Raw genomic sequence first — 14,021 nt, forward strand, 5'->3', positions numbered from 1 at the left:
GTGTCAGGCCTTTTTCATCACGTCTTAAACTTAGCATAATGCCTTCAAGTTTCAGGCATGTTGTAACATATATTAGAATTTCCTCCCTGTTTAAGACTGAATAATAGTCCACTGTGTGTATATATATATAAAATACCACATTTTCTATATTCATTCCTGATGGATGGACATTTAGGTCGTTTCCACCTTTCAGCTATTGTGAATAATGCTGCTATGAACGTTGGTGTACAAATATTTGAGTCTTTGCATTCCATTCTTTTGGGTGTACGCCCAGAAGTGGAATTGCTGGGTCATACGGCAGGTCTACGTTTTGATTTTCTGAGGACCCACCATACTGTTTTCCACAGCATCTGCACCATTTTACCTTCTGGGATTTTGTTGTTGTTTTGTGTTGTGTTGTTTTTAATAACAGCCATCCTTATGGGTGTGAAGTAGCATCTCATTGTGGTTAAGAGCTAAGCTTTTTAAAACAGTCTTTCTCAAAGTTCCATTCCATTTCAGCTGCATTTTACCAGGCAGCTGAAACTTACCACCTAGAAGTTACTGAATGGAAATATAACCAAAAAATCACATTAATAAACAACTCCCTGTATTTTATTTCTGGCCCCTTGCCTTCTATCCTACCCCACTTTTTACTCCTTAACCCAAGAAACTCTTTCCGGTCAGATTCCTCACTGGCTGTACCAGAGTTTGGGGTTGAGTCAAGAAGGCCACCTAGGGCTTCCCCAGTGGCGCAGTGGTTGAGAGTCCGCCTGCCGATGCAGGGGACGCGGGTTCGTGCCCCGGTCCGGGAAGATCCCACATGCCGCGGAGTGGCTGGGCCCGTGAGCCATGGCCGCTGAGCCTGCGCGTCCGGAGCCTGTGCTCAGCAACGGGAGAGGCCACAGCAGTGACAGACCCGCGTACCACAAAAGAAAAAAAAAAAAAATACAGAAGGCCACCTAATCATTTACTAGCAGAGAAGGTCACCGGAGACCCAAAGTCTTAACAGTAACCCCTGTGGCTGTGTCTATCCCTTTCCTGCTCTTTCGTGTGTTAGCAAATTACTCAAAGTCAATACTGGAGTCGTCCTCATCATGCTTCTGCCTACCTTTCTCTACAGCCTCTCACAAATCTGTTCAAAACTTGCTGAACAGCGTCTGCTTGGTTTAATGTTCAATGGGTGCGCAGGAGGCTCTTGAAAGATGGCACAGACTGGAGAGTAAACTTAAGTGTCTTCCATCTGCACCTTGGTTTTTTCCTGGCGCGAGAATATTGTCTGGCTGTTAAAGTGTCACACGGTTCTGGTCTTTCATGGGTAAACATCAGATACAGCTCTTCATTCATCCGTAGACACTCATTACCCCTCACAGTGTGCAAGGTCTTCAGCGAGACACCGTGGGGGGCATAGAAAGAGAAGTCAGCCCTGCTACCTTCTAGCTCCTTATTGCAGTATTGCAGGTAGAACCCTGTGCTTCCACCGGGGAGAGGCACCCACACGCTCTCTGGACGCTTCCAGTCTACGGTGGGGAAACAATGCCAACATACACACAACAACTAGAGAATGGCAAGGGTGTTTACTTAACTAAGACTTAAACCTGTGTTGTTCAGACCACAACTGCTAAGAGGATTCCCTAAAAGGAGTGATTATTTTGGGTCCAGAGCAGTGAAGGATGACTCTGAAAAATGAATAGGACGGGGCAAATCAGACAGCACAGGGCATGGGGGGTGGATCAAGTCCCTTTCTAGAGGATTTCTAGTGGCTCTTAAGGGAACCCGTGAGGTGCTCAGGGCAACTGTTGAAGAGATTCTTAACATCTTCCTGTGCCCAACTGGGGCTCCAGGCTTGCAAGGGAAGGAAGTGGCTCTAATATGGGGCCTTATCCTTTGCTACCCCCAAGAAAAGTCAAATCTGATGGAGAAGGGGAGATTCCTGGAAGGACAGATTTTACAGGATGTCAGCTCTAAGAGCTGTCAGAGTAGCAAAAAGAGAAATCAGTGTGGTCCGTGTATCAGGGGAAGAGGAATTTGAACAAATGCTTGCATGAGAATCATAGGCAATGAGGAAAAAGAACAGGAAAGAAGTTGAAATGGGAGGTTGAACAGAGACCTCATTCTACTAATATGCACCAAGTGTTCCTGACATGCCTGGCTCAAATGTTCAACAGCCCAGTGAATTAGGTACTGGTGTTATTTCCGTTTTAGAGTTGGGGAAACTGAGGATTTCTGAAGTTGCTGTTTGTTTCAGGTCACACTATTAACAAGTAGCGAAGCCAGGAACCAAACTGTCTGACAGCAGATTCAGAGCAGTGAGTTGCTGCATTAGAGAAACTGAGACAAAAATAAACACGCAAGACAATTTCTCTGCCATTTTAAGACAAAATGGAAGGAAAGGAATATTGCACACATTTGAGTCCAGTGCTTTTGCTACCATTGGCAACCTTAGGTATTTTGAGAGTCTCATCTCCGCTTTACCAAACCAAAGGACAAAGTTAAGTGGAATTAGAGTTTTCCAAATATTTCCCTTGCTTTACCAGCTTCTGTTGGGCTGTGTGTGGTTGTGTGTGTGTCCAAAAGTTTTCTTCAGAAAAAAAAAGAGAAAAGGCCACATAAAGACTCTAAGGCCGGGGCTTTCCTGGTGGTGCAGTAGTTAAGAATCTGCCAGCCAATTCAGGAGACACGGGTTCGAGCCCTGCTCCAGGAAGATCCCACGTGCCGCAGAGCAACTAAGCACGTGTGCCACAACTACTGAGCCCACGTGCCACAACTACTGAGCCCATCAGCCACAACTACTGAAGCCCGCATACCTAGAGCCCATGCTCCTCAACAAGAGAAGCCACCGCAATGAGAAGCCCGCGCACCGCAACGAAGAGTAGCCCCCGCTCACTGCAACTAGAGAAAGCCTGCACGCAGCAACGAAGACCCAACGCAGCCAAAAATAAATAAATAAAATAAATAAATTTTTTTAAAAAATAAATAAGGCCTCTATAAAAGAAGAGAGGTGATTTTGAAAGTTGTTAAAAGCTGGTGTTTGCTTTTGGAAGAAAACAAAGAAATAAACACGTAAGAGATCAGCACAACAGAAGGAAGAGTTGGTTCACTCTGCATAAGAGTGAGAAGTAAAGTCGGGTCAAAGTACAATGGGTCTGACTCTCCAGCAAGGCATTCAGTGTCTTTTCTCCAGAGCAGGTCCATACCTGCCTCCAGGGGCATCTCCTGCATCCCCTCACAGCCTCTTTACCATGACCCCTCCCCTTGTCACCGTCACACCTCTCACCTTTGCATAAGCCATTTCCTCTGCCTGGAATCACTCCCACCCGTGCTTTGCTTTGTGAATGACACACCTCACCCAAGGCTCAGTTGAGAAGAGCCTTTGTTTTTCTTTTCTTTTTTTGTAATTAATTTTCATTGGAGTATAGTTGCTTTACAATGTTGTCTTAGTTTCTGCTGTACAGCAAAGTGAATCAGCTGTACATATACATACAGCCCCTCTCTTTTGGATTTCCTTCCCATTTAGGTCACCACAGAGCACTGAGTAGAGTTCCCTGTGCTCTACAGTAGGTTCTCATTAGTTATCTATTTTATACACAGTATAATGTATATATGTCAATCCCAGTCTCCCAGTTCATCCCACGCCCTCCTTTCCCCCTTGGTGTCCATACGTTTATTCTCTACGTTCATGTCTCTATTTATGCTTTGCAAATAAGATAAGATGTGGCACATATATACAATGGAATATTACTCAGCCATAAAAAGGAACAAAACTGAGTTGTCTGTAGTGAGGTGGATGGACCTAGAGACTGTCATACAGAGTGAAGTAAGGCAGAAAGAGAAAAACAAATACCGTATATTAACACATATATGTGGCATCTAGAAAAATGGCACAGATGAACCTATTTGCAGGGCAGGAATAGAGACATCTTTCTTTAACACTCCCTGTCCCCTCTCCCCTCCAAGCTCTGCTTCCCCAGTCCCAGCAGAGGCCGGCACCTCCTCCGCTGAAAAGTCAGAGGAACTGCATGTTTTTGTTCTTTTCCCTCTGCTGCTGCAATAACTACCTGCTCACATGCTGTCTTCTACTAGATGCAAAGCCCCTCGGAGAAAGCGATTCCACACCTAGCACAATGCCGCAGCATAGGGGCTCAAAACGATTTGATGAATTAATGAATAGACAGAGGGAGTGAGGGTTTGGCTGATGGTGGGTTGATTATTGGGAAATGAAAAACTAGACGTGAAAAGGTAAGTGATAGAGAACTTTCAGGGCTCTGAGGGCAGGGAAATGGCCTGATGAGAACAACATATAAGAAAATTTAAGATGGACAATTATTGTTCTTCCTTTCCTTGTTATAAGATATCAAGAAGGTATCAAATTTACTGTAGTTATTTCTCTTTTTTCAGGTATCTCAGTCATAACAGAATAACCTTCTTGAAGCCGGGTGTTTTTGAAGATCTCCACAGACTAGAGTGGCTGTATGTTTAATTTATGTGGCATTTTATAGTACTAGCCTTTATGTTCGAAAAATATGTAAATGAACCCATTTTTTTCTTCTGGCTGGCAGGATAATTGAAGAGAATCATCTCAGTCGAATTTCCCCACTAACATTTTATGGACTAAATTCTCTTATTCTCCTGTAAGTACTAAAAATTTATGCAAATATTTCAACTGAAGGAAAAGGCATGAATAAAAATTGGGTTTAACAACATGACATTTAGAATTAAAACCCTAAAATGGAATTTTCAACTAAAAACCATCTCCTAGTCATATCCTATGAGGCTGTTTTGTAGTTGTAACAGTTTTATAAGATCTTCCATCTTCTAGAATGTCAGCCCATCAAAACTGAACACAGCCCCACTGCCATGCTTTATTGAAATATTCTTAAGCACACCAGTACTATCCTATATTAATCTTGGTAAAGAAAAATACGTTTGTTTAAAATCACCTCCTTTTCAGTACCCACTACTGAAGGGCACAGGACTTTTCTTCAGTTGCTAATGTTACTGCTTCCTCCATATGATGGCTACCGTTTGTCTAATTTTATTACTAACAAGCACTTAAATATATCAAGACTTACAGAAAATAGTTTGAGTGAGAAGACAACGAACTTAGTAGATGTTCATGACTTCATAAGAATAATGATAAAACCACGTTTTGACTTCAGTTGAGAAAAGAAACAGAGAAATCAGACTCCTTTTTGTTTCTCTTTTTCAGAGCACTGATGAATAACATCCTTACCCGCTTGCCTGACAAGCCTCTTTGTCAGCACATGCCCAGGCTGCACTGGCTGTAAGTTGATGTATCTCCTCTTTTTAAAAATGTTTATCGAAATATAGTAGTTGACTTACACTGTTGTGTTAGTTTCAGGTGTACAACAAAGTGATTCACTTATACATATACATACATCCACTCTTTTTTAGATTCTTTTCCCATATAGGTCATGACAGAGTATTGAGTAGAGTTCTCTGTGCTATACAGTAAGTCCTTATTAGTTATCTATTTCATATACAGTAGTGTGTATATGTCAATCCCAAACTCTTAATTTATCCCTCCCCCCCTTTCCCCTTTGGTAACCATAGTTTGTTTTCTATGTCTGTGAGTCTCTTTCTGTTTTGTAAATAAGTTCATTGGTATCATTTTTGTAGATTCCACATATAAGTGATATCATATGGTATTTGTTGCTTTCTGGCTTACTTCATTTAGTGTGATGATCTCCAGCTTCATCCATGTTGCTGCAACTGGCGTTATTTCATTCTTTTTATGGCTGAGTAATATCCATTGTACATAGGTACCACATCTTCTTTATCCATTCCTCTGTTGATGGACATTTAGGTTGCTTCCATGTCTTGACTATTGTAAATAGTGCTGCTATGAACATAAGGGGTGCATGTATATTTTCAAATTAGAGTTTTCTCCAGATATATGCCCAGGAGTGGGATTGCTGGATCATAAGGTAGCTCTATTTTTAGTTTTTTAAGGAACCTCCCTACTATTCTCCATAGTGACCGCACCAATTTACATTCCCCCCAACAGTGTAGGAGGGTTCTCTCTATCTCTTCTTACAGAAGACAACTAACTTTTCTGGTTTTGCCTAGTTCATTTCAGATGTCAGGTTTTTTCAAATGGTAGTTGTTAATATTTTTAGCATGATTTTCTTATTAAACATCCCTATTATCTAAACTAACTCCTCTAAACTCTTATCAAAATAAAACATCTCCAAAACACAAGACATACTTTGTAGGCAGGAAGAAGGAAGACAGAAAGGATGTTATGATATCTATGTAACATCACCCCTTCCCCCCTGTCAATCTGTTCACTTGTTCATTTGGTACAGAAAGACTAAGCCACTTTAGTGTCATTGCTAAATTCTGTGTAATAAGACTATGATACTTAGGCTTTATTTTTGAAGTCTCATCACAACAGAATATGTTCCACAGAGTTTTTCACACAGTAGTTTTGTTTGTGGTAATTAGCATCACTCTACCTATGCAGAACTCAATTACCCAGTAAATGTGTCTATTTAAAATACAGGCAAAAATGAAGAAATAAATCCAAAATATTTCTTTAAATGTTCAGTCAATAACCTGCATATACTCTATATATGAAAATCCCCTCTGTCTTTTATTTGTAGGGAATTCCCAAAAGTTTGGTCAAAACACACTAGTTTGGAACCATCTAGGGGAAGAGAAACCTCCCCCAAATCATTAGTAAGTCCAGAGGGCATCTTGATATAACAGTATAGTACCCTCAGTAATGACGAACTAAGTCATCAAGGAAAGGGCAAATTAAGTGAAATATTCTTTGTGGTGATTAAATTTGGGCTCAAAAGAATTCACTAATGGTAATTACATGCTCAGTGATCCAAACTTAGTAATGAAGTAAAACTGATTAATATTTATATGAGTAAATTAAAAATTCATGCATTGAGACCAGAAGCAAATGTGGGAGATTTTATGCCCATACAATAAAAAATCTTTCCTTTGCTTTTAAAAAGGTAGCCAAACGTATATTTCAGATAAAAATAAAAAATGATTAGGATTTATAACTAAAGATGTGGAATTTTTAAATTTTTGTTACTAAAATTATAATCTTTAAGTTTTAGCTATCCAAAACAACTCACTCCACATGCATCCCTGAGAGTGAATGTTGTCCCAATTTTAATGCTGGTAATAATTTTTGCTTTATAAGTATTCATTTTTTTAAATTAATTACAATATCTTTACCTTGTGCGTGAACCGTCAGTTAGCAAAGTACAAACTAGAAAATCTGTTGGATGTGTTGGCAAACATTTGTTTAACTATGGTTAAGTAGAAAAATAGAAATAAAACAAAAAGAGATATGACAGCCCAGGAGAATATATTTGCAAGATATACAACAGACAACAGATTAAAACTTTTAATATAGTTCTTTCAAAGCAATAAAAAAAACTATAAACACCACACTAAAAGACGTGATATTCAAAAAGGAAGGAATATAACTAATAAATAAGCATATGAACAGATGGGGCAATAGCCAAAGATGAGCTAAAGAGCAAGAGGGTAAAGTAAACTTTTATCCAGGGATGAGACAAAGCAAGTTTATATATAGGCAGAAGAAGCTAATGTAAAGGATTTGTAAACGTGGAAAACAGTGAGGATGCATTATGGAGCAAGGTCCTGGAAGCCGTGGAAAGGATGGACAAATAAGATGGGATACACACACAGGTGCAATAAAGATGAATGCACCTGCCCTGCTTCAATCGACACGGCACAATTTCAAGATCATAATATGAAGTATAAAGAAAAAGTCACGGAAGGATACATATTATATATGACAATTCCATTCCAACAATGCTGTGCTGAAGCTGTAGACAGCCTCAAGACAATATTGCTCCCACTCTACCAATGAGGGAGAACTTTACAATCTACACAGTCTTAATTTTCTCCAGCCTGTCAGTCATAAGGCAAGCAGGGAAACAATTCTAAGGAGTGACCAAGAGAGACGGGACATATACAGTATTTCACCTTTGGCAGAGCACAAGGTGAAGCGTTGACCCTCATAGAGCAGGTACAAAGAAAACTGCTAAAATGTTAATAAACCTGTAAAGGTTAAGTGTGGGCTAGTGTAACCCTTTGGAATACTGGGAACCCCACACTCAAGGGAGTCAGCTATTCCTAACCGGCTCTTTTTCTCTGGCCTCCACCAGCTCATGGAAAAAGCTGGGAGTAATTAAGGAAACCAGACAGAGTCTTCTTTGGTGGCATGCAGGCACAAACCCCACCTTCTCCCCTAGAATCTTCCCTCTTAGGAAGGAAAAGCTTTACACCATGGGGAGACGGACAGAAAATCTTCCTGCAGCCAGGGACTGTGCATAGATCCACTGCTTCCAAAGGAGCGGTAGCAGCCAAAGCTCTCTACTCCAGCAATAGGGGCAAATAAACCTCTCCAGCCCAGGATCCTGCACTGTTGCCAAGTGGGTTGGGGCTTCTAGGGCATGTGGGACAACCATGCTGAGAAAGCCCCATCCCAGAAAGAGCAAGAGAAACAATCCTTGTCAAATTATAAAGCAATCAACAGAACTAGGCCCAGAGATAACTCAGATGTTACAACTACGAAACAAGGGAATTAAAATACTTATGATTAATCAGTTAAATGATTAATCATAAGTATTTGGGAAATACAAATGGGAAAGGTGGGCAAAACATGCACACATGGAAAATGTCTGCAAAGAGATGGAAGCTTTAAAGAGAATCAGAGAATTACTTCAACAGGCTGAACACAGCTAACAAAAGAATCAATGACCTTGAAGATAGGTCAATAGAAAGCTTTCATTTGAATCAAAATGAGAACGGAGCATAAAACAAAGATAGAACAGAGAATCCAAAAGTTACAGGATAATATAAAAGTGTCTCAAAATGCGTTAAAGTGGTCACAGCAAAAGAAGAGAAGGACAACAGGACAGAAGATGTTACCAAAAATCTTGAGTCTGCTCACCAGACGCACAGCAAAGCCAATCTACTGGCACCAGATTGTGGTGAAGAAAAGTACAGCATTTATTGCAGGTGCCGAGCAAGGAGAATGGGCAGCTCATGCTCAAAAGACCCAAATTCCCTGATGGTTTTCAGGGAAGGGTTTTTAAAGGCAGGGTGAGGGAGGGGACTGCAGGGTGTGTGATCAGCTCGTGCACAACTCTCTGATTGGTTGGTGGTGAGGTAACAGGGTGAGGTTACGGGAATCTCAATCATCAACCTTCTGGTTCCAACCAGCCTGGGGTCTACGTGCTGGTGATCAGCATGCCGTTAACTTCCTCCACCTGGTGAGGGTTTTAGTGTCTGCAAAACAACTCAAGGATATGGCTCAGGGTATTATCTATTGCCCTTGAGGAGGAACTAAAGGATCTTGAATTTGTTTTATGGCTAAACTATTAGTATTTTGTCTTGCTTGACTATTTTCCTTTGTTTCACCATTTTCTCACTTCTCTGATTAAATCTGCTCTTTGGAACTCAGGGAAGGCCTAAGAGGCTAAAGCTTTTCTACAAACAAGAGGTGGGGGACATAGGGTCCTGCTCATTTTTCAAAGAAATATCTGAAGAGATAATGACCAAGAATTTTCTAAAATGATGTAATACAAAAAAACAAAAAAAATCTAAGAATCTCAGAAAAGAAAACAAGCAGAAGTAGAAAAGAAAAGAAAAAAAAAAAAAAAACTGGACAAATCATAGTCAAACTGCTGAAAACCAAAGATAAAGAAAAGCAAAGAAAAAAGCTTGAGACAACCAGAGAAAACAGAGACATTCAAGCTGTAAAATGAAGATAAGAAATGCAGCACTAATTTTTTTTAAAAGATGGAGGGGCTGTGTTAACACTGGAAAAAAATAGCCTTCTGAACAAAGACTATCACCAGGGATAAGGAGAAATATCACAGAATGATACAGGGCTCAATATGGCAAGAGCCACAATAATCTTAACTGAGGAAGCAGTTTCAAAGGAATAAAGTGAAAGCATAAAACTATAAAGAAAAATAGCCTGGCGTCAAGAGATGTCATTTAAAACTAAGAAATCTACCAATATGTGGCTATTTGATATTCCTAAGGTGAATATTAATAAATAGCATATAATTGATCAAAATCCTATGGTGAGAGAGAGAGAGGAAAGAAAAGGCAGGAAGACAATACATACTCATTCCATCATTTCTTATAATAGGAAATTGATAAGTGTTATTGTTATTCTCTAAGAAAGAGACGATACGGTGTATTGGGTAAAGTTGTAGTTATAAAGGTTACCAATAGAATATACAAGCCTTTTTCAATGTTAGAATAAATAAAATTTTTAAGCCATTTGTTGAAAGATTTTTTAATCTATAAAACCATATAATAATATTTTTAAATAGCAGACTAAGGTAAGATACATTAGTCAGATCAATAAACATAAGTGGGCTAAAATTACCTACTAAAAAGAGAAACAGATTTTCAAGTTGGATCACAGAGCAAAATCTAACTCAGTACTATGTACAAAAAAGTCCAGCTGTAACTAAGTGATTCAGAAAGATTAAAAATAAAAGACTGCTCAAAAGTATGCCATGTAAATGCAAACCAAAGAAAGTAGGCATCATTTTTTATCTAAGTAGGTAGAAGTTTGGCCAATTTGCATTAAGCAGTACAAAGAAGGACATTTAAATGCTATAGTGTGCAATTTCCAATACAAGATATTATATTAGGAGTATATATATGCACCAAATAGATTCATATAACAACCAAAACAAAAGAAAAATAGACATACATAAGCGGTAAGAAATAATAATCCACCTCTTTCAGTCCATGAAAGATCAAGGAAAACCAAAAAAAGGATATGGAGAACTAAATAACATAGTTAACGAGTTAACTCTAACTGGTACATATCAAAGTGCAAAGTCCCTTCTCGATAACAGAACAGATTTATTTGGGGCGGGAAAGTGCCCAGCTAAAATACTACATTCCCAGACTTCCCCACATCTAGACAGAGCCACGTGGCTGAGCCCTAATTAATGAGGAGGAAGACGTATAGTGTGGAACTTCTGGGCAACCTCCTTAAAGAGAAACAGGAAGAACCTCCCTTTCTTTCCTTATCCAGAAAAGACGGATATGATGGCTCAAGCTTTAGCAACATCTTGGAACACAAAGACAAGGACCTGTGGACAGTGAATATGAAAGACCTTAGGTTTCTAACAACTTAGTAAAATTACCAGACTAGCCTTGGACTACCTAAGCCTAGATTTTTTTTTTTAAATCCTTGTGTAGTTATGCTGTTATAGTTGGGTCTCTGTTCTATGTACCTGTGCTTAATCTTAATAGATATAAACTGAAAGTGAAGAACGCCCAAAACACATTCACCAGAATTGACCATGTATTTTAGGACATACACGTTCACAAACAAAACTCAGAAAACGCGGGATTAGCCTAAAGCAGAAGGAGGGTCATCGCATCCTGGGTGTAGGAGACCAGGTGCACATACAGGTAAATCACGGATGTCGGGCAGAAAGGCGAAGGCCTTCCCCTCCTTCATCACCTCAATTTTCTCTGTGAGATAGGAGCCAGAAAAGTACGGGAGGAAGTAGAGGGAGAGGAGATTTGCCTGTTTACAAAAAGCCCCTAGGGGATGAGAGAGGGAATTGAGAGGGCAAGATTCTTGGTGTTTTTATTTTCTGTTATTGTTCTTCAGATCCAAGAACGAAATTTTCATTTTCAGCCAGTTCTGCCATGTATAGAGGGAAACATAAAGTGGTTAGATTCAGAGGATCATTAAGTTGGAAAAGTGATCCAGGCATTAAGTAAGCAAAACACCCCCTCAGGTCCATTAGAACTTGGAGCCCTGGCACGAGGAACAGATTTGTATGCCATACCCCTGCATATCAAGAACTAAAACCTCTAATTTTAGGAAGAAAGCCATGGCAAATTCACAAAGATTAAAATAAACTCAACATTGAATTTAACAATTTAATCAAAAGTCCCTAGTTTATGCCTCTCACTGACTTTTACAAATAGTAAATTAATATTAACGTAAATAGTTTTGCTACCTTAATAGAAAAAAAAAAGTTACAGGTGTAACTAACAAGAAACTAACATCAAGAAATGTTGTGAGGCTTAGGAGAACGTCACCCCCTGGTGGTAGATTCCTGGTAACAACAACAAAATAGGAAAAGGAAATAGAACAGTCTGTGTCAATAATAACCTTAGTTATGGAAGGCCGAAGCCTTGGCCAAGCCTAATGATCAAAAAAAGATAGTACAAGTGCTTTATTTCCAGTTTAATAGAATAATAGAAGTTTTTCTTTAAAAGGGTGATCTAGAATCAAGATTTAAGACTTTAACACAACATTCCATATGTACAGAGATCCTGTCTACAAAAACCTTGTCATAGTATATGCCCTTCTTAGATCACTATAGTAAGAAGAAGCTTATTCTCGGGACGCCACGGATTGCGAGCTTAAATTTGAAATGTTCTGTGTCCTTCAACGAGTAAATCTGATTTTGCAGTCTGATGCAACAGAGAAAAGCCCTAAGCCTGACTTCAAATATTTCTCTCTTCTTTGCTCTTCTCTGTGGTCAATACACCCTTTTAGTCCATTGACTTGATTTCTAGAATGCTTACATGCTGGCCTTCCAGATCTTCTAGACAGACTGATTTGTCCGCAGCCATTTTTATTGCAGTGCCACAATAAAACTGACTGTCCCAGATACAGCCTCTCCCGCAGAAAAGATAGGCACGTCCATTAATGTCACTCGTGTTTCCCGCATAGATTTTAGTAGCTGTGTCAGACTTCAGCTCATATATTTTAGTGGCGATTGTTCCTGAATGGCTTTACGTGGTATGGTGACTGGTAAGCTAAGTGCTGGGGTAAAACGAGTAGATCTAAGAGCCAGCATCTGCTTCTGAAAGTGTATCCCTGAGCTCGGCTAACTCTGTTCTATGAACTTCCACCATAAACCCTACGACAAGATAAAAGACAGGCAACAGAAGAACGCTTTCATGAAAACCAGGAAGCAGAGACAATTAAACAGCAAGGGAGCTCAAGTCAGGTCTGCAAGCAGCGCCCTGAGTCGGGAGTGGAGAGCCAAGGGCAGCTGTGGGTCTCCCTCTGCACTGGCCTGTGTGGCCGTATAATAAAGTAAGAAAGCGTGTTCTCAGGGGTAAAAGGCTATGGAGAATTTTTTCTGGGAGTGTCTAGGCAAGGGAGGTAGAGGTTAAACACTGCTTTGTGGTAGCATCTTCTGCAGCAATAGTAGAATCTTCTGTGGGCTGTAGCAGATAGAGTCACGCCCCTCAGAGAAATGCCAGTGGTACCTCTGGACGGGTGTTCAATGCGGATCACTACGTGCTTTCTGTTTATATAGCTGGTAGTTACCACAACAAAAGCTTTCCGTGTGCCTTTCTTCATTCTCTTCACATTCCTTAGGATACATATGTACCCATATGAACACCTCATACCTATGCAACTCAAAACATTTTTACTATTAACACAGAAAAAAAGAAACATTATATATAAATATATCATTTCGGCTATTATGTAAGTGGCTACACTGACATTATGTGAGAATCCCTATGAAATCAGCAGTACGTGGGAAAAGGATATTTTACTAGAAAACAAATCATTCTTAACCGACTTTTGTGTGTGATTAAAATTTAGCTTTATCATTTTTTATTTTTATATTTCAGGGACTTTGAAGGCAACCACATCCATAATTTAAGGAATTTGACTTTTATTTCCTGCAGTAATTTAACTGTTTTGTAAGTAACGTTTTGTCCTTTTGAAGTATCGTTTTATCTCTTTACAAATAAAATGAATCATTTATGCGAACAGAATCTAGCATAAACATGCATAGTAATTACAGCAAATGTTCCCTCTCAACTTGAAGTTTTCTGAAAAGGAAGCACTTTGGCAAAATTACTGAAGTTCAAACCAGGCATAACCACAGATTCACAACATACGTGGGTCATCACAATGGTACTGTCTTACGTGAGACCTGCTTTTCTCAACCTTACAAGTAAGACCCAATTTAAGGGAAAAAACATTTCTCATAAACCACCTAGAA

General features: G+C 39.5%; 1 protein-coding gene across 4 annotated transcripts in view; it reads left to right on the plus strand.

The window, feature by feature from the left end:
- The window catches only part of RXFP1 (relaxin family peptide receptor 1), a gene marked incomplete at both ends in the record, with an annotated part of 94,046 nt that overhangs the window by 61,572 nt on the left and 18,453 nt on the right, over positions 1-14,021 (plus strand). For all 4 annotated transcript variants that reach the window (XM_082652677.1, XM_082652678.1, XM_082652680.1 and 1 more), the window contains 4 exons: positions 4,378-4,449; positions 4,539-4,610; positions 5,189-5,263; positions 13,645-13,716. In XM_082652677.1, the coding sequence (XP_082508803.1) occupies positions 4,378-4,449; positions 4,539-4,610; positions 5,189-5,263; positions 13,645-13,716 (291 nt within the window). The remainder of the gene's footprint in view (positions 1-4,377; positions 4,450-4,538; positions 4,611-5,188; positions 5,264-13,644; positions 13,717-14,021) is intronic.

This window comes from Grampus griseus, assembly GCF_964374135.1.
Source record: "Grampus griseus genome assembly, chromosome: 4".
NCBI classification, from domain to species: domain Eukaryota; kingdom Metazoa; phylum Chordata; class Mammalia; order Artiodactyla; family Delphinidae; genus Grampus; species Grampus griseus.